Source organism: Lolium perenne, chromosome 4 (genome assembly GCF_019359855.2).
Source record: "Lolium perenne isolate Kyuss_39 chromosome 4, Kyuss_2.0, whole genome shotgun sequence".
NCBI classification, from domain to species: domain Eukaryota; kingdom Viridiplantae; phylum Streptophyta; class Magnoliopsida; order Poales; family Poaceae; genus Lolium; species Lolium perenne.
The window spans coordinates 141065549-141090638 of NC_067247.2; the positions used below are offsets into that span (position 1 = coordinate 141065549).

The 25090-nt window shown below is 46.5% G+C and overlaps 2 protein-coding genes across 2 annotated transcripts; one reads left to right on the plus strand and one right to left on the minus strand.

Moving 5' to 3' along the window:
• Positions 1-834: 834 nt before the first annotated feature.
• On the plus strand, positions 835-21811 carry LOC127294059 (disease resistance protein RGA5). The gene is made up of 12 exons (XM_051323808.2): positions 835-1888; positions 2111-4207; positions 4389-4907; positions 4992-5079; positions 5766-5828; positions 5908-6071; positions 16080-16155; positions 16827-16883; positions 18826-18945; positions 19411-19667; positions 19769-19865; positions 21288-21811. The coding sequence occupies exons 1-12, from the start codon at positions 1038-1040 to the stop codon at positions 21345-21347; spliced, it is 4449 nt and encodes a 1482-aa protein (XP_051179768.1). The 5' UTR covers positions 835-1037; the 3' UTR covers positions 21348-21811.
• A 188-nt stretch (positions 21812-21999) lies between these two features.
• Positions 22000-24780, minus strand: LOC127348663 (uncharacterized). Its single transcript, XM_071819673.1, has one exon. It carries the CDS (start codon positions 24663-24665, stop codon positions 22110-22112), a length of 2556 nt encoding a protein of 851 aa, XP_071675774.1. The 5' UTR covers positions 24666-24780; the 3' UTR covers positions 22000-22109.
• Positions 24781-25090: the final 310 nt, after the last annotated feature.

Consider the following 25090-nt stretch of genomic DNA (forward strand, 5'->3'; position numbering starts at 1 on the left):
TCGGGCTCGCCGTCGCATTGGCGGTGATGGAATCTCCAGAGTCCAGATCACTAGCTCGCTGTGATGCCGCTCGTCGTCTGCATCAGTAGCATCACCAGCGCATTATGCTCCTCGCCACCGACGCCGCGGACATAGCAGCTCGCCGCGTACCTCGCCACTGACGCCGCAAACACAACATCAGCAAAATAACAACATACCTGAAGAAGATAAACCTCAACATTACAGGTACGGTACTCCTAAAAAATGCACCAAATGTTTGGATCTGCATGGACAACATACATCCCCTCCCAGGTGATGTATATTTGCTTCGACTGATGCAAATTATACATCGTGATGTAAAAAAATTAGGCCTTTTTTCCATCTACATTATTTTGCTGGAGCTATTTTTTTGGCGTCAATGTAATATAATGGTAGTTATTTGGAAGTCATGATTTGGCACATATGCTTCCTTTATCCAATGCATTTTAAAATATTAAAAGAAATTAAAACAAAAAATTCGCACATACATCTTCACGTGCTACACGCTCGCGAAGTAGTTACATGAAAAAAACGACTTGTTGTGTGGCATTTGTAAAAAAAGAAAAATTTCGGTGCTAAAAATAAGGTTTTTCACGAGAATAGTTTTCTCTTTTGTACATAGAGCACATATATTATCGGTTTTTGGCGAAACTTACGAACGGATATATATTGTGGAGATGTACTTGTAGAATTTTTTGTCAACAATTTTCGATCCTTTAAAATATGATTTTTTGGTAGAGAAATCATATATGCATCCAAAGCCGAATTGAGTTTGCGTATTTTTTTTTTTACAATCTATTGGAGATGCTCTTTAGATCCTCTCAACCTGTTTCTTGACAGCCCGACCTTACCTTGTGTAATTGTGTTAGCGTCGTTCCCCAATCCTGGCGGAGTTTCCGCTGTTTCGTTTACTGCTGGATGCATCAGATCATCACTCTCAGACTACTACAACTTCCAAACTGGTGGAGTAACTACACTTTATCCATGATTGATTTCCCTTTCCACCTCTCCTGATAGTGATGAGTTCTTCTCTGTTCGGTACGAGCGCCATGGAGGCTCCGGTTAGTTCTTCTCTGGGTGCCATGGGCCCCCTTCTGAGGAAGCTGGATTCGCTGCTGGCCCTCGAGTACCGGCTGCCAAAGCCACTCAAGTGCGGAATCGAGCTCCTCAAGGAAGATCTAGAAGAATTAAGCGCCGCCCTTTTGGAGCAGTCAATGGCGGATTCCCCCAACCACAAGTCAAAATACTGGATGGATGAGGTGCGTGAACTTTCCTATGAAGTAGAGGACTGCATCGACGGCATGATGCTGAGACACACCGGCGCCGGCGCCAAGACCAGATCCGTCCGAGGCCACAGGGTCTGTCGCGTCAAGGTTTCTCGGGTTTTCAGGACGCTGAAGCCTTGCACAAGGATTTCCAAGATTGCAGCGCTCAGGACCCTGCTGCGGGAGGCGAGTGAACGGCACGAGAGGTATCACCTTGATGATTGCGCATCCAGTTCTAGCTTTGTGTTCACCGGGCACAACCGGGGTCCAGGCCTATATGGGCAGGCGACGGATTTCCTTGCTGGCAACGACGGCTCGAAGGTTAGGCTTACCAAGTGCCTTACTGAGGACGGTGGCCAACAGCTGAAAGTTGTGTGTATAGATGGGCCTGCAGGCGTTGGTAAGACCACGCTGGCTAAACAACTGTACCGTGATCTTGGAGGGCAGTTCGAGTGCCGTGCTTTTGTGCGGGCGTCGCGAAAGCCTGACACGAAGAGGCTACTCGGGAGCATCCTCTCTCAAGTTCAGCGGTGTCCACTACCCTCTTATTCTGAGAAGGTGCAAAATCTCATAGACAATCTCATGAAATATCTCCAAGATAAGAGGTATTGTATTTACCTTTTTCTTTTATTGAGGGTGTGGACTCAAAAGAAAAAAAATCCAGTGGTCATGATTGTGGACGGTTTAGTTTTGTGAATGTGTACGTTCGATGGACCAAATCTATGGCATAGCTCTTTGACCATTTGGAGATAGAAATCAAAATGCTAAGCAACCATTATGTAGGATATTTCAGTAAATATGTACTTATATATACATTCATTTTGCAGATACTTTATAGTAATTGATGACCTGTGGGAAACAACAACATGGGATATTGTTAAAAGTGCTTTTCCGGATGGTAATAATTATAGTAGAATAATAACAACGACAGAAATTGATGGTGCAGCTCTGCAATTCTGTGGTTATCAGTTTGCTAATGTTTTGAAGATGAAACCCCTTAGCAGCCACGACTCTGCAGAATTATTCTTCAGTATTGTTTTTGGCTCTGAACATCAATGTCCTGATCAATTGAAGGAAGTTTCATATAGAATCATTGGAAAGTGTGGTGGTTTGCTGCTATCAACCATCTGTATTACTGGTCTCCTAGCCAGCCAGACGGACAGCTCTGAGCTATGGCATCATGTGCACAAATGTTTATGCTCCAATTTAAGTACAAGTCCTTCTGCGGAAGATATGCTGAAAGAAGTACTTAACCTTAGCTACAATAGTCTTCCTCATTATTTGAAGACATGCTTGCTGTATCTTACAATGTATCCGGAGGGGTTTACAGTGTTGAAGGTTGATTTGTTGAAGCAATGGATATCTGAAGGTTTCATTACCGCAACACAAGAAAAGGAGGCAGAGGAAGTTGCGGAGAGCTATTTTTATGAGCTCATAAACAAGGGAATGATCCAACCTGAGCAAATTAACCATAATGATGAGGTGCTATCCTGTACAGTGCACCACACTGTACTTGATCTTATTATGTGCAAGTCCAAAGAAGAGAATTTTATCACTTCCATAGATTACTCAAAAGCCATTACAGGAAATTCTAACATGGTTCGTCGGCTTTCTCTCCACTTTAGCAGTGCCCAATATGCGACCAAGCCAGCAGGTGTAATACTGTCGCAATCACGATCACTTTTCTTTTTTGGACTTCTCAGATGTTTCCCTTCTGATGTGGAATTTAAGTTACTGCGAGTTCTAATCCTTGAGTTTTGGGGGGACCAATACGGGCATGCGAGTCTCAATCTCACAAGAATTTGCAGTTTGGTTCAGCTCAAATATTTGAAGATTTCATGCGATATCATTGTAAAACTACCATCCCAGATGCAAGGATTCCAATACATGGAAACACTGGAAATAAATGCAAGATTATCTGCTGTTCCATTGGATATTATTCATCTCCCAAAATTATTGCATCTCTCTCTTAGAGATGACACAAATCTACCTGATGGGATTGGCCACATCAGATCTCTGCGTACACTACAGTATTTCGACCTTGGCAATAACACCGAAGACAATGTACTGAGCCTCGGTGGCCTGATTAACCTGCAGTATCTTCATCTCACCTATTCCACAGTGCAGTCTGATGAGCATCTGAAGAGGAACATTGTAGCTCTGGCCTCTTCTGTTGTGAAGCTTGTTAACCTCAAATCTATCATTCTGGCTCCTGGAGCTTTAAGCACAGCCATTTACCGCGATGTCTCGGATAGCGTGTCGCAGTCTTCTCTCTTTCTTAAGAGTCTCCAGAGACTTGATTTGTTACCGCCAATTTGCATGTTTTCCAGGCTTCCCAAGAGTATTGCAGAAGTCCACAAACTTTGCTATTTGAGTATTGTGGTCCGTGAACTACGGAGGAATGATATCGACAGTGTCACAGGATTACCTGCCCTCACTGTTCTCTCATTGTATGTCCGTCAACCCCCAGCAGAGAGAATCATCTTCAACAATGGGGCACTCCCTGTTCTCAAGTATTTCAAATACATGTGTGGTGTACTGAGCCTGGCTTTCCAGGAAGGAGCATTGCCCAATCTTCATCGGCTCAAGCTAGGTTTCAATGCTCGCAAAGGACAATTGTACGATCATTTGCTTGCCGGGGTTCAGCACTTGGTATACCTCAAGAGGATTGATGGAATAGTTGGGGCAGCCAAGGGTGCTGAGGAACCTGACAGGACTGCTGCAGAATCTGCATTCAAGGACACAATTCGAAAGCATCCAAGGTTTCCTAGTTGCATCAATGTAAAAAGGGTAGATTGGGTTGAGGAAGATCACGAGCTTAGCACCCAAGTCAGCGACTCATCAAGTGAATGGCATGAAATTCTACAAAAACAGCGTGGGGTAATTGAGACTGAGGAAGACACAAAGCAGTGTGCTGAGAGCGGGTAGACTATTTAACCCTCGCTTGTTTCTAACAAGTAGTGCCATTTTATTCCACAAGCAAAGCAAATATTATATTTTTTATGTCCATTTTTCCACAAGTAAAACATGCACAATATTTTTCTCCAACAAAACCTTTGTATATTATTCAGATTATTTCCTGATGCTTACAATTGATGGTTATAGGGTGACAGGTCAGATCATGCAAGTGCTTCCTCAGCATATTGATTTGTGCCTAATAGATACAAAGTTGACTACATCTAGTCACCACAGAAAGGCATTCCCTGACAAGTTGCTGGATAGTATTGTTGCTGAACCAATTAACTTCTCATTTACTACATCATCTGCTCAAGGTCCACAACCTTGCTCAGCTCCATCATCTTCTCGCTCTTTACCTGAAAAATATATTGGGTATCCAGAGGGATCTCCTTACTCAGGGGTGTTGAGAAGTCCTATTCTTATGCCAAGGACTACCAGTGCCCCTCAATCAGCTATGCACACAATGTTATCTCCCCAAGACCATATTGCACGTACTGTCAGTTTTTACTCCCTACCACTTTCTCCCGGAGCTATAAGCCCAGTGAAAACAGGTCTCAGCAACCAACCTGCTCCAAAAGTTGAAATGTCTTTAGTAGATGGTGAGTGGGAAAAGGGGAGACTTATAGGTAGCGGTACATTTGGCTGTGTATTTGAAGCTACCAACAGGTATGCAAAGTGTAACTGGTATATCACTGCGACTGTTACTTCATGTTATATTCTGAATGTTGGCTTAATGCCATTTAAATGTAGGCGCACTGGAGCTCTTTGTACAATCAAGGAGATCAATATAATTCCCAATGTTGCTGGATCTGCTGAGTCATTGAAACAATTAGATCAGGTTATTAAATTTGACTATGCGCTCTTAAAGTAAATATAAGCTGTTCTTTTGCAGTAACAAGGAATCTATTATTTTTTTATCAGTTCCATGAGTTCTGTCTGGAAACTTTCCTTTGCTATTGTTCTTTTTTTCGGGTTTCTCATTCTGAGAATTAAGTATTTATCTGCTTGTGTTTATTAAATTGTTATGCTTTTTCTAACTATTACTTACTTTCATGTGGGACCGAGTTTATGGCTGGCACGCCAAAGGGCAGCCAGTCGATGACAGTTTGATCCCCGAGTCAGCCCAGAATTTTCCACATCAATCTATTTAATTATTTTCCATGTTTTTTAGTTATTGCCTTATCTCTTAGATTGGTTTAAGATTTCAACTTCTACTATAAAAGAGAGGACTAGCAATCTAGCATTATCAAATTGTCAATACAACAAAAAATGAAAACGATACTTTAACCCTGAGCACCTGAAACCTACAATATTATGTCATACTTATATGCTCATAGAAATACTTGCAATCTTTGTTCACCAACTTATTTCTCTAAAGCACCCCAGTTGTACCTACCTACTTTCCGAAGATTTATCTTAGTTCTCATTGTGTAACAATGATTCGTTACTTGGCTTTTCTCTTCTGTAATGATGTAGAGCAAGTTTTCAAGTTGCCTTTGCTGACTTACTTTCATTCTTTTTCAGGAAATAAAGCATCTAAGCCAATTTAAGCATGAAAATATAGTTCAGTATTATGGTAGCGAGACTGTAAGTTTCCCTTCCAATCTGAGCTAAGTAATTGCACATGTCTCCATAATGTAATCTTATTTCTTGGAGGATCTTTCAGATAGAAGGCCGCTTCTACGTTTACATGGAATATGTTCATCCGGTTTCAATTAATAAATATATTCAACAACATTCTGGAGCGATAACAGAATCAATTATCCGCAACTTCGTCCTTCATATTCTTAGGGGCTTAGCATTTTTGCATGGCCAAAATATTATGCATAGGTATGTGCAAATATGCATCCCTCTTTATTTAGGTGTTGCTATGGCATGTGTGCATCTTTGTTATGCAGAGGCTAGGTGTAAACTCTTTTGTTTGTATCGCCTTTTTTCGAAATGGAGGATGAGATCCCTGGCCTCCACATCGAAAATAAGCATATGGCCTTTATTAATTTATTCAACAAAAGGCGTACAAAGGGCATACATAAAAAAAAAACTGAAGCCTCCACACAACACCTACAGACCCGAGCGACAATGGATGAAGATCATGTCAACATGGCCTTATGCTCGGAAAACAATGAAATTCCTCCATCAGCTAGGAGCCGGGAGCATCGCATACCCCGAGATGCCCTCTAGGCGAAACGAGAGTGCTCATCCAGCTACAGATGTCGTCACCGCCATCGAACCGCCGAGCAATCTTCATGGTTAAGATCTGCATAAACTTTGCCAATCTTGCCGATGATGTCACCATGGCACCAGGCTGCACCTCCTCCTACGCGCGCACGCGTCCTCCCTCGAGACTCCGTGGCGCCACGCCGCGATGCAGTAAGAACCACACCTCTCCACCCCAGAGCCCCTCCAGCCAGCATCTGCTCCAAAAACTATACCCCAGGGGGGAGAATGGTGTCGTGCGTCACCATCGTCCGATCCGGGAGTCCCAGATCTGGGGTTTCTCTCGGAGCAGCCCGAGCTATGGGATCAGATCTGCATCGGCTGCAGCGAAGTTCCTAGACAATGCCTCCAGGTTCTGCTGCATCACACTAGGCTCCAACCAGAGTATACGCGCCAACTTGGAGTCATAGAATTGCGTCTCGGCCCGGCGGTGCTCCTCCTCAGCCCTCGTGAAATACCTTGTATCCTCTGATGCGAGGGCATGGGCGATGTGTCGTTCCTCGGGGAAGTTGAGCTGTAGGCGCATGCCACCTGGTATGTGTTAGCTCATGTATCAAGGTAGTGCTTCACCTTATTGATGGTGATCGCAGCCCCCATGTTGGCTTTTATTGATGGCCCAGCGGTGCTCCTCCTTGGCCCTGGTGAAATACCTTGTATCCTCGACGTGTCGTTCCTAGGGGAAGTTGAGCTGTAGGCGCGTGCCACCTGGTATGTGTTCGCTCATGTACCAAGGTAATGCTTCACGTTATTGATGGTGATCGCAGCCCCCATGTTGGCTTTTATTGATGGTGATCGCAGCCCCCATGTTGGCTTTTTTGTGCCCCAAAATAACCTACTCAACTTTGTTTAGATACAGAGGTATAAAGAGATGTATCTACAAAAAGTTGAGCAAGTTATTTTGGTACAGAGGGAGTACAATTTTTATCTTTAATTTTCTCATCTAACAATCGACAACTAATAACTAACAATTTTCTTCACACTACACTAACAACTACACTATTTTATCTAACAATTTACACTACACTATTTTATCTAACAATTTACACTACACTAACAACTACACTATTTTGTCTAACAATTTACACTACACTAATATATAATAATTTGCACTAAACTAACATCACTAACAACTACACTACACTAACATTTATACTAACAATTGACAATACTAACATCACTAATTTGCGCTGCGCCGTCGCGTGTTGCTGCGGGGCTCCCTGCGGTGACTTGGCAGTGGCAAGATCTGGTGCCTCCGGTCGGTCGTCTCGTGTCTGGCCTGCCGTGTGCGTCGAGGAGGGAGCTCGTCAGACTTTGGTCCGCTGTGGCTCCCGGATGCCGGAGCAGCGGCTCCGGACAGTGGTGGCTGATCTCTTTGGTGAGGTCATCTGGTTTCCATGGCAGGCTATGGGGTGGCCTGCTGTGGTGTGGTTTTGGGCCCCGGCGCTCAGTCCTACAGGTGGCTGCGGCGTTCTCGTCGGGCGCATGGGGCTGGCGGGCATCGGGCATGGATGGGCTCAGGTTGATCAGTTGGCCCTTCTTCTGGTGGTGGTTGAGCTGCAACGTCGGGCTAACGCCTTGCTCCCGTCTCGCGGCCGGGGCAGACGACGGCGGCGCTTATGGCGCCACTACCTTCTTGAAGGCGTCGTTGAGGCTGTTGCATGCTCCTCCACTTGGGAAGAGCTCCGGGGGAAACCTCAGATCCCACCGGGGATCGAACGAGGGTGGCGTCTCGCGTCACTCACCTCTTGAGGCCTCATTCTTGGAGTTGGCACTGACTGGAGGGCTTGCGGAAGACGGAGGTGGTCGGGTGTTCCGGGTGGAGGCTTGCGAGGCAACGACAATGGTGATGACCCAGGGTTGGTGGCGTCAAGACCGTGTTAGTCGGCTCCGTTCCGGCGTGTTCGAATGTCTTCGTGTTGGTCTCATCTCGCTGTGAAGTTGAACCCGCCTTTGGGCGGTGTACGATGACCTTTGAGGGGTGGTCTGCTGAAGGTCCTATTCGGCGAGCGGGTCTTGCGCATCTCCTCTCCGAGGCTCGTCTTCAGAATCGGAGCTGCCAGCCTCTACTCGAGGAGCCATTTGTTTGGCATAGGCCGACTTGAGCTTCGCGGTTGTGTAGCTTTTGTCGGTAGCTAGGGTGGCTGGGTGTGCCCTTGGGGGTAGTCGTGGTTTGGGCGTGGCCCTGTTGTTTGTAGGTTTTTGCCCGGTTTTCTCTAAAAACCGTGCACCTTCTTCTTAATTAATGGATGAGGCAAAGCTTTTGCCTCTGTTTCAAAAAAACAATACTAATAGTTTGCAAAAAATAATAGGGTACACAGCGGCACGACACTCACCGAGGACGGAGGCACGGCGGATTGATGGCGGCGCGGTGGAACAACGACTCCTCTGCCGATGAGGCAGTCGGGGCGTGGCGGCGAAGCGGACATGGGGCGTGGATTCTTGTAGCCGGGCCGTGGTGGCAGCAACGGTGTGGGGCGGAGCGGACCGAGCGTGGCGGCGCGGGGATGTAGAAAGTGAGGAGTGTAGTGGGGAGAGAAATGCGACGATGAGGTGCGCTGGGGCGGTTAATTTGTGTATATTGATTCTTGAACCAGGTGGGCCGTGGAGGCTATCGCTATGGCCCACTAGGCTATGATCTACGCCTATCTTATTTGCATATGAATTGATGATCAATGTTGTTGCATATGAATTGATGATGCATATGAATTGATGATCAATGTTGTTGCATATGAATTGATGATCCAACTTGTTTTTCATTGTTTTGCATCATATATTGTTAGATGCTCAATGCCCTCGAGATGTACAAGAACCAAAACGAGGACAAAGACTTCCCGTTTATGCATTGCTACAACAAGCTCCAAGGTTGCAAGAAATGGGACGACCTCCTCTCCACTCTCTTGAAGGATGGGGAAGATGGGCCGGTCGATCCAGCCCGGTGGGCGCCTCCACCGGGCGCCCCATTGGCAACAAGAAGGCCAAGGCCGATAGGAATGCGGCGCCGGTATTGGCAGCCATGGACGCCTCCATCGAGAAGATGATCACTTCGTTCTCGGTGGAGAACAAGGAAGCTCCCGATAGAGCCGCTGTCGTGTGGAAGGCCATCCTCGACAAGCAAGACGCCAAGCTCGAGTTGGAGAGGGAGAGGGTGGAGGCGGCGAAGATGGAAGCTCACGTCGCTGCCATGAAGGCCACCAACGAAGCGTCGCAGCTATCATTGGCCAAAATGTCTCAAGAATCGAAGATCTTGATGGCCGACATTGAGAAGATGGACCCCTTGGCGCGGGCGTGGCACGAAATGTACCGCGAGCGCATCGGCTAAGAGGTGATGGCGGCGCGAGCAGCGTCGGCGTCTCCCCCGGCACCGTCCACGTTCATGTCTACCCTGGCACCGTCCCCGTTCTGCCCCGACACCGTCCCCGTTCATGTCTGCCCCGGCACCGTCCCCGTTCATGTCTGCCCTAGCACCTTCGACGTTCATGCCTCCCCCGGCGACCGTGGATCCTGTTGCAGCGACGAAGCTGCCGCCGGTCGCCGATGAGGAAGTCCTCGAGGTTGCACCGCCCATGACCTCATTCATTTGATCATGTGATCATCTGGCTTGGAAGCCCATTTTTTGTGCCGGAAACAACGATCTGGTGGCCGTGTGTTGGCCCAAACTTCTTATTCCAAAACCTATTCGTATTTGGTGGTCGTCTGTTGGCCCAAACTTCATATTTGTAGACTTATTCAAATTTCTATGGTTGTGTTTGAGATTTCAAATTCAAATTATCTATCGGGGCCGCCTGTTTGGGGGCGCCGGTGTGGGAGAAGCTCCCCCAAATGGAGGATGTTGTGCCGGCGTCCCCCAAACGGAGGTGTCGGCGCCCCTGTCGGCGCCTATTTGGGGGGCGCCGGTGGAGATGCTCTAAGTAATTAATCCTATTTGATTGTGTTTGTGCATGCATTTGTAGCTATCAAGCCTACTAACTAGAGTGTTGATCTAATCAATGATGATTTGACATCCCAACATGTACAATCGCTAGCTAAATCCAACAGTTTAGTGAACAATGATTGCTTTCATTAGTATATCTTGAACTTTTATATGATATATTTTGTGGCAAGGTATTTGGTGCAATATATCAGAGTGATTACCAACCTTGTCTACATAGCGCATCTATGAATTTGTTCACCATTGTTAGCTATGCTAAACACACTCTCAATCGTTTTGAGCAAAATTAAACACAATGATAGCTCAATATAAAGTACTTACATTTTTTCGAAAATGGGCACTTTATTACTTGCGCAATAGACCCGGCCTCTGCATAACTAAGATGCACACACTAAGATGCACACAGCCGCACATAAATTCGTTACAAAACCAGAAAGGTGTTCAAATGGATAAAAAAGGTTCAAAAAACAGAACCAAAGTCTAGCTAGGAGGATCTAGCCGAAGGTCACGCTGCCACCCATGTTGGGAGAAAATATCTCTCGCCGTATCCTCCAACCGTGAAGACACCTCCGTAAAGAGGTCCCGGTGCTCGACACGCTGCAACGGTATCCATGAGCGGAGCAAAGCCGTGCATCGGTAGATGACCTGCAAAAAAGAAGAAGAAACATTATTGAAAATCTTGTCATTTCTACATAGCCACAGCGACCAGATAATTGCAATCGCTCCCATCCTAATAAGACGTTTAAACCTAACATCCACACCATTGAGCCAGTTGCCAAATAAATTGACAACACTACGTGGTGGGTATAAGGTAGACCCTATTTGGACAGCTGACCATATAGACCTAGCTAACTTATATTGGAAGAATAAGTGGTTAATTGTCTCGTCTTGATGACAGAAGACACACTTTTTACTTCCATGCTAGTTGCATTTGGCAAGATTATCTTTAGTAAGGATTACCCCCCGACGAAGATACCATGCAAAGATTTTTGTTCTCAGCGGTATTTTCATCTTCCAACACCTTAGCGATAGTATCGCTTTTGTGGCGCACTATATTGTACAATGCCGGATACTGTTCTTTGAGCGTGGTGTTACCCAACCATATATCCTCCCAGAAACGAATTTCCGATCCATCCTTAATAGAGAAAGAGCCATATGGAAAGAAAAACTTATTTGTTTCCATAAGACCAGCCCAAAAATGTGAATCTCCTGGTTTCCAAATAACCTGAGATAAAGCTTTTGAGCCAATATACTTCCTCTTGAGGAGTGTTTGCCATATGCCCTCTTCGGTAAGTAGTTTATACAACCATTTACCGAGAAGTGCCCTATTTTTGACCTGGAGGTCTTGAATACCAAGTCCTCCATGATCTTTGGGCCGACACAAAGACACCTCCATTTAGCCAGCCGATATTTACGCTTCTCGCAGTCCCCTTGCCAGAAGAATCTTGATCGGAAATAATCCAACCGTTTTAAGACTCCTCTGGAAAGTTGGAAGAAAGAAATCATATATAGTACCATATTACTCAGTACCGCATTTATGAGAACTAATCTTCCTCCCAAGGACAGCAATTTACCTTTCCAACTACTTAATCTAATCTGAAGTCTTTCCTCAACCAATTTCCACTCAGCATTGGTAAGTCTCCGATAGTGAATCGGAATTCCCAAGTACCTGATTGGAAATTGGCCTTGGCCGCAGCCGAAAAGTTCAGTGTACTCTGTAACATGATCTTGGGCCTCACCAAAACAAAACAATTCACTCTTATGGAAATTTATTTTCAGACCAGACAAAAGCTCGAACGCAGAAAGAATTAACTTCAGGTTCCGAGCCTTGTCTATGTCATGATCCATAAAAAGAATTGTATCATCGGCATATTGAAGAATGGATAAACCTCCATCAACCAGGTGAGGAATAACCCCTTCAATCTGGCCCTCAGACTTTGCACGTTCAATCAAGACAGCAAGCATATCAGCCACTATATTAAATAGCACTGGCGATAATGGATCTCCCTGTCTTAGTCCTTTCTTAGTCTGGAAGTATTTGCCCATGTCATCATTGACTTTAATGGCAACACTTCCTCCTGAGATAAAACTATTGATTAACGCACACCACTCACCAGAGAAACCTTTCATTCTGAGAGTTTGTTGCAAAAAGGGCCACTTGACCTTATCATATGCTTTTTCGAAGTCGATCTTTAAAATGACACCATTCAACTTCTTTCTATGCAATTCATGAACAGTTTCATGGAGGACTACAACCCCATCCAGAATATTTCGTCCTTGCATAAAAGCTGTTTGAGAAGGCCTAATCACATGATCTGCCACCGAATTTAATCGGATCGTGGCAACTTTAGTGAATATTTTAAAGCTCACATTAAGAAGACAAATAGGACGGTATTGTTGAATCCTTTCTGCCTCATTAACCTTGGGCAATAAGATAATTTCACCAAAATTGAGCCTAGAAAGCTCTAGCTGCCCAGCATGCAGATCCGTAAAAAGAGCTAGCAAATCAGCCTTGATGACATCCCAAAAAGATTGATAAAATTCAACTGGGAAACCATCAGGGCCAGGGGCTTTATTATGCTCCATTTGGAAGACAGCTTTTCTTACTTCCTCCTCAGAGTAAGGCGAAGTGAGAAAATTATTCTCCGCTTGAGAGACTTGGGGGATATCCTCTGTTCTTGTCTCATCCAACGAGAAATTGCTTTCCTCTGGAGCACCAAAAAGCCCTTTGTAATAACTTGTAATAAACGACTTTAGCTGCTCATGACCCTCAATCGTACCCTCATCTTGAACGAGAGTACGAATAAGCTTCTTCTTGTGCCTACCATTAGCCACACAATGGGAGTACCTTGTATTCGAATCTCCTTCGAGAATAAATTGGGCCTTAGATCGTTGGTACCATTTCAGCTCCTCTTCGCGCAGAAGTTTTGCGATTTTCGCGTTTGATTGGCTTTTTTGCTCAATCTCTTGTGCGGAAAGCGGTCTAACTTCTGCTTTAGCTTCGAGGTCATCTATAATAGATGAGAGTCGCTGTTTTTCTTTTCTAAGAATGCCAGTTGTATGTCGTGCCCAACCACATAGGTGTTTGCGTACCGCACGCATTTTGTTATTCCACCTCTGTATCGGAGACACACCCACAACCGGCCTATCCCATACCTTTTTAACCATGGTTTGAAAACCTTCTCGATTCAGCCAACCGAGTTCAAATTTGAAACGGCGGTTATTCGGAGGTCTAGGTAAACCAGTGGATAATAATATGGGAGCATGATCCGAGAACCCAACAATACGTTCTAGCGCGCGTACCGTCACCATTGGAAATTTCAATTCCCAGTCGGTATCCATTAGTACGCGATCTAGCTTTTCATATGTTGGCTCTGGAAGATTGTTAGCCCAAGTAAATTGTCTGCCAGTCATTGACACCTCCCTCAAATCCAAGCTGTCTATGACCGCATTGAACAGGAAAGGCCAATGATTGTCAAAACTACCTCTGCTCTTCTCGCATGGAAATCTCAGCAAATTAAAATCCCCCCTATGAGAATAGGGTGAGGGTTTTCCTTTGCTAGATTCACCAACTCGCGTAGGAAGGCGGCCTTATGAGCTTCCTGGGCAGCACCATACACGGCTACAAGACTCCATATGAAATTGTCAGCTCTATTACGGATGTGGAATTTGATATGGTATTCCCCAACCGAATGTGCTAACACTTCCATAGAGTCTGTTTTGACACCGAGTAGGATCCCCCCGGAGCGCCCACGGGGCGGACATGATATCCAAGTAAAGTCTATACCACCGGATATACGGTTCAGAAGACTTTGCGAGAAATCCCGTCGCCCCGTCTCAGAAATAGCCAAAAAATCCAAATTATGATCCCTAATGCAGTCGGCAAAATGTAAGTGTTTAGCCAAGTCACCAAGACCTCTGCTATTCGCGAACATGCCATTCATTGGGAAACAATTGGATATTTGGGAATTTTTGACCGTTTCCGCGGTTTTTTGCTAGAGGGAGATTTGGATTTCCGACGAGATGCCTTTAAGTCTTATAAAGAGTACATGTCGTCCTCATCCAAACCCACCTCTGACACCTCACCAACTAGATGATAAAGAAGCTAACCATCTGATGTGGCAATCGCTTCATCCTCATCCAAGTAAGTGGAGTCCAACCTAGTCGAAGCTTTTGGAATAACCGTGACACGATCAAATTCCATATGCTTGAAGACTCTAGTTGAAACAGATATCTCCTTTTCGGAACTACCAAGACTAACTCCTAAACCATTAAGTCTAGAAGAAATAACAGGTGATGAAAAAGATAAAAACGATTTAGACTTATGAGTAGAAATCATACCATCGAAGTCGAGGTTTTTCGCCGCCTTACGGCGCATCGCCTTCTGCATGGTATCCTCGTCCGTCACAGTCCCACCACCCGCATCCACACCAAACCTCCCACTCCTCCTAACCGGAGTGACATACCCACCATGGCATTCACTCGACGGTACAGGAGTGGGTGGCGGCTGAACAACCGCCCCCCTATGTCGCTGTGAAAGCGACACACAGGGCGTCGTCGGTGTCGGTGAGGAAGATGCAGCCGATGGTGTGGAAGGTGACTCCGTCATCGCGGGAGACGACGCCGTCGGTGAGGTAGGATGGGGAGCCGCAGCATCCGGCCTCAAACCCACCCCACCCAGGGTCAACGTCGCAACTGCGGTGGTGTGGGGCAAGGTCGATGTAGAAACCCCACACACCACCACCAACTCGTCTTCTACACACCCCTTCTCCACCGACACCCCCGCCGCAGCAACCGAGACCGTGGGAGGGGGCATAGGCGATGTAGCAGCCCCCTCAACCACCGTCGCAGCACCAGTAAGGGGAGGCGAAGGCGCAGCGGTCTCCCCCTCCAACAGAGTCGAAGTAGATAGAGGAGAGACCGGCGGCGTCGAAACAGGCCCCCTCTCCTTCGGCTCCACCTGCTGAGCCGCCGCGCGCCGAGGTGAGGAAGAACACACCTCCGGCGTCCCCTGCACTTCCTGCGAGGCCCCGGGAACAACCAACTCCAGTGGAGACACCGCCGATCGCCCCACTAGCTGCGGAGACACTCTACGAATCCTGTCAACAATCTCCTTTCCTCTCGGAGTCTTCGGACTAGCATTATATGGAGTAATGGCTGGACATAAAACATGAGAAACCGGTACCGACTTTCCTTGACCATATGAGGAAGAGGGCGCAGAAGAGTCCACCTCCATATTAGAAGTCTCGGTCGACGGTGCCCCAGATGGGCCAGTGGTATCATCATCCTTATCATTACCCAGGTCCTCTCCATCCATATCATCGCCCTTCCGCCTCCAAAAAAACTGAGAGAAGGACGGATCCGCCACAAACTCGGACGGCTCTCTACGGAACACAAAACTGAAAGGTACTTACATAGTTTGGAGAGATGATTTTTTTGGCTCCCTTATTGCCTCGTCCCGTATATACCTAAATCCTGGCTCCGCCATGTCCGCCGTGGCCGCATTGTCCAGGAGTGGATGTCCAATTCCACCAACTGTGTTCAAGTCCTTGTGGATGCAAATTTGGGTTCCTATTGGAACTGTCAAGGCTTCCCTTAAATTTTCTTTCTAAGGAAAAAAACTTCCAGATGATTTTTTTTGGTTTATATGCACTCAATATAACTCTGTCATGCACATGAATCTACTATTACAGGAGTATCAGAGGAGCAAATATGCTAATAGATGTTAACGGTGTTGTTAAACTGGCTGACTTCGGAATGGCTAAGCATGTAAGTGCATCCATACAAAGTTAGTAGAACTTTTCATATGGCAATGTATCATGTGTATCCGTTTTCATGGTTCCTTTGAAAGACATTTTAAGAATGATTGAGCACCAGCTCAAGCAATAGTCTAATACCATCATTATAGATGGGGAGTTGTTGGATATATCTCACAAGCAACAGGGACATGCAAAATGAGTCAGAAAGTGGAGGAGCCGCGTGGGATTTAATTAAAATAGAAACAACAATGAGATTCGAGAATTTGGGCCGATAGGAGTCAAACCCTTGTTGGTTGGGGCATACCACAACGCCCCTACCACTGGGAGCTCTCTATTTCCCATAATAAGTAATTAAGTGTGTATCTCTAATCTGGTGTGTGCTGTTGATTACTGAAATTCAAACGAGTTGTGTCTCTTATCAGCAGAATTTCTTTGACAACATTCTGCGTTTCTAATAACTGAATCTTGTCATTTGCAGAATTATTTGGTTGACAATTTTCTTATGTTGTGTTATTATATCATCCACACTAACTTTGTCAGGGAATGGGTACTCTACAACTGTTGATATCATGCTTTGCTGTACAAACTTATATGTTGACATTTTCTATTGTTGATGAACACTTCGAAACATTTTCTATATCCTCTCTTATGTATGTTGACACTGCCGTCACATCTTATCAGTTATATACTGCTGCCCCGGATCTTTTTTTAAAGGAAACATACTGGATGGCGCCAGAGGTATGCATATATATTCCTTGTATTGCTACCAAGTTCTTGTATTATCAACTTTAAATATCTTATTACAAATTGTACAAAAGTCCCTTAGGGCTGCAAAGTTGAAGTCCATACAAATGCAATGTTTTTCGCTCCTTATACTTTTTTGTACATGGGTGGTCAAGCTCACTTTATGACCCTTATGGACCGCAATCTAATTACACTACAAAGGAAAAGTTCATTTTCCCAATCAGCTGCTACATAGGCTGGTACATCACCGAAGACAACTTGTGTAGCAAAAGAAACAACATTGTTTTTTCACTTGATGGCATTATGATTGTTATTTCTCAAGAACAGTTAAAGTGAAAATTTTGATAGTGTAAAATTGCTGGGCCATATCGGGTACTAGCGTAGCAAACAAAAACGAGTGCAGGCACCAAACATGGTTACTGCTGAGGATCCGGCTCAGGGATTAGGCAATAGAACCTTACCACTAGACGCGCAGATGCGAAGACTTGAGGAAACGCGTAGTCAGGGCCTGTCTCCACAAGCAGCTCGGGCTCCATTACCGGCGTGTTTGTCATCGGCGGTTCTGTCTCAGCGTATCAAGAGAGGCGTCTCTACCGGTATCCACACATATAGGGTGGAACAGCGCCGGCGAGGTGTTAGCCTCTCTTCCGGCAACGAGGGACAAGAGTAAGGGAAACAGAATGAATCTGACATATCCTCCGTTCTGGCCGCACTCCTCCTTTTATAGTGTTGCTGAAGTGGGCGTGGTATCACATGTGGCCCAAGTTCCCAAAGGCCAAAACCCTAACCCGAAGTCCGTATGGGACCCACACTGTCCCCATTCCAGCTAAGGTCCAACCTTAATTTGCTGGCTTAAGGTAGTTGGATCCAATCCGCCTGGCTATATCCCCTTCAGTCAGTGACCCTTACCGTAAGCCAGACAGTTCAGAGTCGCACTCATAAACTTACAAGTCGGTAGTGGCTCTAGCAAAGCATGTCGGCTCCCAGATACCATTAAATCTTTGATTAGCCTTTCCCAGTGTGACATTGACGATATGTCCAAGTCCCTTTGCCTCACGATATTATTGCTGAGCTATAGGTTAGTCTGCTGTCATCCCTGTGTAGCAAAGCTTTGTCTTCTGGATTCCATTCGACATGTGATTCCATTCGACTAACTCCTGGTTGGACTAACTTGGTTAACACTTAACCAGGTAGCGCATGGCTTCTGAATCATTCACTTTGAGAGGGCCTGGAGAATATATCTCCAAGTCTGAAGGGCAAATCCTGTCTTAGCAATCCATATCACACAGCTTGCTTCTTAGTCAGTCCAATGCCCGCTTTTATAACAACCAGTTCCAGAAAGCGTTTTGGCGGGATCAAAGCTGTCTAATCCGCAACTTTGATCATGCGATTACCTCATGTCTAAGAATTCCATTATCTAAGACGAACCACATGACGACTTGGACTTTTTGTTGTGTTGGCCAATGCATAAAACTTGATATAGTATCACAGGCTGAGGTTTTGGGTTCAAAGTCTTGGCTTCCTCAATTTGTTAAAAACTGCTGCTCCGGCCTCCCTTTCAGTCCACAGATAGGCCTCTCATGTCTAACGTGAGATTTTCTAATCACGCGTTGGCCTCTAAGAGTCGCACGTGAGTGGAAGTGTTACAGTATTTGTGAATTGTCTAGCCCTTTCCGTCAATTTGGACAGATGGATGAATTGCTTAGGTGAATACAACTTGCAACTAGAGGTTCAGGGTTCAATACCGAAGTATCGCAATATATTTATCCATCAGTAAGTATCAGAGGGTTTAGTATGGAAGATGTATGATATGAAAAACTTCAATGGCACTGTGTTCGGTTTAGGTTCTCAACTTTTCATGTTACAAACTTGACCATTGAATATCTTGGTTTTGTCTTTATGCTTGTTGAACGTTAGCTTGTTTCTTCTTCTGCAGATGGTTCAGGCTATGCTTGTTAAAGACGTTGGCTATGATCTTGCTGTTGACATCTGGAGTCTTGGCTGCTCAATTATTGAGATGCTCAATGGAAAGCCTCCTTGGAGCCATTTAGAAGAGGTAATAACTTGGATCGTTTAGCTTTACAGTAAAATGACTAGCAGTCTGTGTAAAATGGATAACATCATATAACTGGAGCACTTAAGCTAACCAAATCATTGGTTCGTATAACAATTATGCATGATGACATCAAACTCCACTAAAATTGATTCTATAAGGAAGGTCTAATGTTGTACACAGGTGAGTATTTAAAACTTAAAATTTCGTTTTCATACTCAGGTCGGAGCTAGAACATAGAAAATCAGGCTGTCTAGCCTGAATGTGCTATGATTGTGTAAGTTTATTTTAATAATGTTATCAGTGGAAGCCTTAATACGTTGTATGTTCATACACACACATAAATGGTTATGAAAGGTAGTCACAAGTGTTGTCACCAGCTATTGATCTTGGTAATTCGTAGTCTGGGTACCAACATCATAAAGTTATAAGAAGAGCTATTTCTAAGAAACCTTTTCTGTACTACAGCCTGCTGCAATGTTTAAGGTTTTGAATAAAGATCCACCACTTCCTGACAATTTATCTCAAGAGGGAAAAGATTTTCTGCAATGCTGTTTCAAAAGGAATCCAACAGACAGGCTAAGCGCAAGCGAGTTATTGAACCATCCATTTGTCCAGAATTCAAGTCATGACAGCAAACATGTTCAAGAAGTCATTACAGCACGCTGTGAGGAAGTCATTAGAACAAGCTGCGATGCACCCTTTAAAGGGGAAACTACTACTCGGTGAGCAGCTTTGTTTCACTTATTGTTCACTCAAATAGAATGGTTCATTTATTCAATTTTCATTTATTGATCTTTATATACCTCTGTTTTTTTATTTCCAGCGGAGCATCTCTGTTCTTTATTTCCAGCGGAGTAATTGATGATGGTGGCAGGCCTTCTGAATCACCAGTTTCATGGTTGACTCCCGAATCAGTCCAGGTAGGCACGTTTTATCCCCTTCCCCCCCCCCCCCCCCTCCTCCAATAGACCCTCTAATCCTGGTTCTTAAGCATCCAGCATTGGATCTACACTCTCGGATGCTTGCATTGTAACATTTTAGGACTGTGGCACACATCAATTTTCGTACAAATTCTCTGGGTCATCAACGAAATGTACAAATCAATAACACCTAGACTGATTTTCTATGTTCAAAGACAAAGTAGCACAACAAAACGTATCGGTAAATTTGCATATGTCCTTTGATATTGTGCTACCAGTAACCCATATTCAAGAATATGATTGGATCTGCCATACAAATAACTCAGTCAACTTACAATCGCTGCCATATATTAAGTGAATATCTTTTTAAAATAAAAGCTGTTACTAACCCAGTAAGTATATTACTTTGTTAAAGAGCAAGCATATGTTGCCTACTTGCCTTCCTGTGCAAAATCTAGTCTTTTTTTATCAAATACAATTTTCCTATAGTGGAAGGGCGGGCCTGATGCAGCGGTAGAGACTCACCGCCTGTGACCGAGAGGTTCCAGGTTCAAGTCGCGGTCTCCTCACATTGCACTTCGTGAGGGTAAGGCTTGCCACTAACACCTTCCCCAGACCCCGCACAGTGCAGGAGCTGTTAGCACTGGGTACGTCTTTTTTTTTTTTAATTTTCCTATAGTGGGCAAATAGCATGTTGGCAAGGTTTAAAATTGTGGACCTCACTGAAATAAACAAATTTTTGTAAATTATTTCAGATTTTGATCTATAAAAATTGTCTGAGTTTTAACAAATTTGACGTAATTTCAATTTGGTTTGAAATTATTTTGAATCTGACTCAAAAAGATTTATATTGCAATTATTTTGGTACCCACCAAATTACTGAAATTTTGCTGATATTTTAAAGCTCTATGCTGGTGTGGTGCATACCTACAGTTCTATTGCTAGTTGCTTGGATAACTAGTTTTGCATATTGTGTCATTGTAGTTTGAAGGTGACATTACCTTTTTTTATGTGACATCCTGAAAATCTTGTCCTGTTAACTCTTTTTTGGGATTTAGCTTTAGTGTTTTTTTTTTGTGGTGCACAATAAATTATTCTTTGCTTGATACTTAACTTTTCACCATTTTGTATATACTATTCGACATCTCACCATTTTGTATATTATTCGACATCGCACCATTGTGTACAATATTCAACTACTTTTGCTCGAGTTGAAGCTGCGTACCGCCATGCTACAGCTGCGGCTGCTAACCGTTTTAAAAGTTTCAACATTCTGCCGAGGATTATCATGTCTACCGCTGTAGCAGCCAAGCGTGCTAATTTACCGCTGGATAGCAGCTCCCTCATTGGCACATATATAGCTAGCACCATCACATGCCTGCACCACTCTCCTCACCCACCTACGTTTCTCTCGATGGGCAGGATACGAGGCGGAGGACGAAGCTCCCTAAGGGAGGTACCATCTTGAAAGAGATCTTTTAGTTGATTGGCCGGAACACCAAGAAAGTGCCCTGACACTGCCACAAGTTCCAACAGCAGGGGCGGCAGTGGTGGAAACGACTGCTGAAATTGTGTTTCGTACTAAGGAGAAGTTTTCAAGTTCTTACAGACCAGCCTAATCGACAAGGGAAGAAAACAGCAACCAAGATGAGTACTACAGAAATAACAACAGAAACAACAAGACACAGGCTACGACTTGAGAGCCAAGGGAATATGAGATCACAAGCTCCAGTTTCGCCCCATGAATGAAAACTTTCCTTGCATATGTCTATAATCTTCGGATGGGAGTGGTGACCTTTTCTAAGACTCTTCCTTCTTTTCCACAAGTGCCAGGCGATAAAAAACAACAGGGCCGTCAGAGCTTTTTCATTAACAAGTGTTTACGTGTTTGGAAGAACATGAATCACTAATTATCCATTTTATTTTATGGCGGAGTTTGCTATTAATTTTTTTACTGTTGATTGGGGAACATGTACAAAAATATAATCAAACTGAAGCGCAATTGAATTAAAAATAATAATCTGGAGCACAATACAGAATTTTAGGAGATAAAAAAATACTCCACTCATTCATACAGAACACGCTCAAGTTTCCAAAGTAGTGGGCTACAGAAGTGCGTAGTAATCAAATAAGTATTGACCGATGGAGAAAAATATTTTGTGTTCGTCGACCTCAGCAGGCACTACTGCTTGGAGGGGTCGAGGACGTGCCCGGCGAAGACAATCATGCCGGTCACCTCCTCCACTATGTAAAACGCAAACGGATGGTCGGCACTTGCGGAGGTGGCGACCACCGCTGTATTTCGCATTCTTCAGCGGAGATAACCATGGTGACGGCCGTGGCTTTCGTACCTTCCTCATTCACCTCGATCACCGCCTTGTGGATGACGTTGTCCACCACAATCGGCAGTCCAGAGCTGTCGTCCTCCACCATGTCGGACAGATCGGCCTTCCCGTAGAATGGCAGTCGGAGACCCAGCTTCGTAAGGACATCGACGATGCTGCTGTAGAAGGAGAGCTTGAACTTGGGCACCCTGATCTCACGGACGTCGACTCGTCGATGCGGCAGGTGGTCGTGCAGGAACCCGGGCCGGGACGCTATCGTGTCGAGCAGCCCTCGCAGGCCATCGTGTGCCTCCGGAAGGAAGATGCACATTGAGAACTGTGTCTGGTCAGCAGCACGTTGCGGTGGAGCAGCATATCTGACTGTCCGCCGTTCAAGCTCAACACGGCCAAAAGGAGCGGGCGTTGGTGTCACTTTGTTAGGGTGACCTTGTGCCGCCATCCTGTACCGGAGTTTAAGCACCTTGAACCCGTCATGGACGGCCACGAACTGCCTCATCCGGCTCTGCATGAAGCACACGTCGACCTGGCTTCCGTCGAGCCGGTGGAAGGGCTTGTGCACGATGTGCCTCCTGTCGAACGGCTTGCCCTCCCATGCGCCCTTGAAGTACAAGGCATTGCCAACCACGACGCGGGTCGTCGCCGGGTCTATCGATCCCGGAGGAATGACGGAAATAATCAGCTTCTTCGTCTTCTGCGCCGCCCACGTGTTGATCTGCCCCCGCGCTTCCTCCGGCGCGTGGAGGAAGTCGACGACGCTGGCCTCGGCCTTGTACGTGCCCACGACGGCCTGGCGGAAGGCCGGTTTCAGCGGCCGCGCCAGGTCACTCCACACACCGCACGCGAACGCCACGCTTGGCCCACCGGATTCTGACCGGTCCTTTAGCGCGGCCACCATGCGCATGACCAGCTCCTCCAGCTCGCCCCGTGAATGCACGCCGAGGACATGGAGGATCTCGTCAAGTGTAGCACCACGGGCGCCCGCGGAAAGGAGCGCAAGCGCGGTGTAGATGGACAGTGGGGAGAAGATCAGGTTTTTGTCTACGCTCCCCTCAAAGAGGCGCCTCCCGAGCCCGGCAGCGAGCGTTGCTACTCCAGTGGAGCTGGTAATATTCCTCGTCTGCCCTACTTGACCCAAGTGCATCGGCGGCGGCAAATCGTATCCTCTAGCCGTGGCCGCAACAGGCTTTCTTGTCCGCACCGTGACTTTGCCATCGGTAGGGTCCACGACATGCCCTGCGAAGAGGATCGCACCGGTAGACTCCTTGAGGATGAAATACGCAAAAGGGTGGTCGGCGACAAAATCGACCGTCGGCTCCTGCATCATCGGCGGAGCACATCCAAAAGCCATCGGCGTGGTGGTGACCACCGCAGCTACGGTGCCCTCCTCGTTGACCTCGATGACGGCTTTGTGGAAGACGTCCTGAACGACCAAAGGCAGGCCGCTGCCGTCGGCCTCCATCATGTTCGACAGGTCAGCACCCATGCCGAACGGCAGCACGAGTCCCAAACGTTGGAGAATTCGGGTGACGTTGCTCATGAACTCAAGCTTGAACTTGGGAACCCCGAAATCGCCGAGCTCGACCGTGCTCGATGGCAGGTGGTCGTGCACGAAGCCCGGCTGAGAGGTTATCTCGTCGAGGAGGGTGCGCAAGCCGTCGTACGCGTCCGGTAGGAAGATGCACATGGAGTATTGCGTGTCTTTCTTCAAGTTGGCGGTCCGGGAGCAACTGGGCGTCCAGCTATATTCTTGTTGTGGCATCTTGTACCGCAGCTTGAGCACCTTGAACCCGTCGTGCACGGCGATGAAGTGGCGGCTCGAGTTGTACATGAAGGGCGTGTCGGTGGCGGCGCCGTCGAGCCGGTGAAACGGCCTGTCCCTCGTCGTAGAACGGTAGGTCCCACTCGCCTTTGAAGTACGGTATATGGCGTTGGCGATCACGACATGAGTCTTCTTCGTCTTAAAGGCCCTGGCGGAGACGACGTCGTTGATGAGGTTCCCCGTGACGTCTGCCACCCAGGCGTTGATCTGCTCCGCCGCTTCCTCCGCGTTCTCGTGGAAGTCCACGGAGCGCGACTCCGCCATGTAGGTGCCGACGACGGCCTCACGGTACTCCGGCTTCAGAGGGCGCGTCTTGTCGTTCCACACGCCGCACGCGAACGCCACGGTCGGCCCGCCGGAGTCAGACTGATCCTTCAGCGCTTCGGCCACCATGGTAGAGACGGACTCCTCGAGCTCGTCCCGGGACCGCCCGCCGAGGAGGCGGAGGACCTCGTCCAGGGTCTCTCCCCGTGCGCCGGGCGCCAGCAGCGAGACGGCGGTGTAGATGGACAGGGGGGAGAAGACGAGGTTGCGGGCGGGGTTCTCGTTGGCGAGGCGCTTGGTGAGGCGCGCGGCGAGCCCCGCCAGGCCGGCGCCGTACTGCCGCGACTTCTTGGTCGGCCGGGCCATCATCATCGCGGCTTCTTGCACAGAACGCGTCCTACAGACTGTGTTGTCGAGCCTTCGTGCTTGACCTCGCGCGCATATATGGAGACGCGCGCAGGGCGTTCGATCTGGTTTGGACTTGGAACGGGAGACAATTCTGTTTCGGTTTCGTTTCGGGAACCGACATATATATGCAACATTGGTTTCGTCTTTCAAGTGCAATTTTGGTGATCAGCGGTTTTGGTTTACCTTTTCTTGGAACTACTAGTGTACTCGTACGTACCTAATTCCAAATGCGAGGACCTCAGAAGGGATTGTCCCAGCAGGAACCAAAATCGCAGACGCGCGGTCGGGAACACCTTATTTAGTCCCACATCGCCAGGCTAGAGCAATACTGCGCTGCTTAAATAGCAGGGTGCTGGACACCGTCTCGCTGAGGAAGCAGAGCAGCCCTA

Coding starts and splice junctions, on each gene's coding strand:
- LOC127294059 (XM_051323808.2), top strand. CDS start 1,038: ATGAGTTCTTCTCTGTTCGGTACGAGCGCCATGGAGGCTCCGGTTAGT. Junction 5,829..5,907: donor AGTATTATGGTAGCGAGACT/GTAAGTTTCCCT, acceptor AGGATCTTTCAG/ATAGAAGGCCGCTTCTACGT. Junction 18,946..19,410: donor CTTGGAGCCATTTAGAAGAG/GTAATAACTTGG, acceptor TCTGTACTACAG/CCTGCTGCAATGTTTAAGGT.
- LOC127348663 (XM_071819673.1), bottom strand. CDS start 24,665: ATGATGATGGCCCGGCCGACCAAGAAGTCGCGGCAGTACGGCGCCGGC.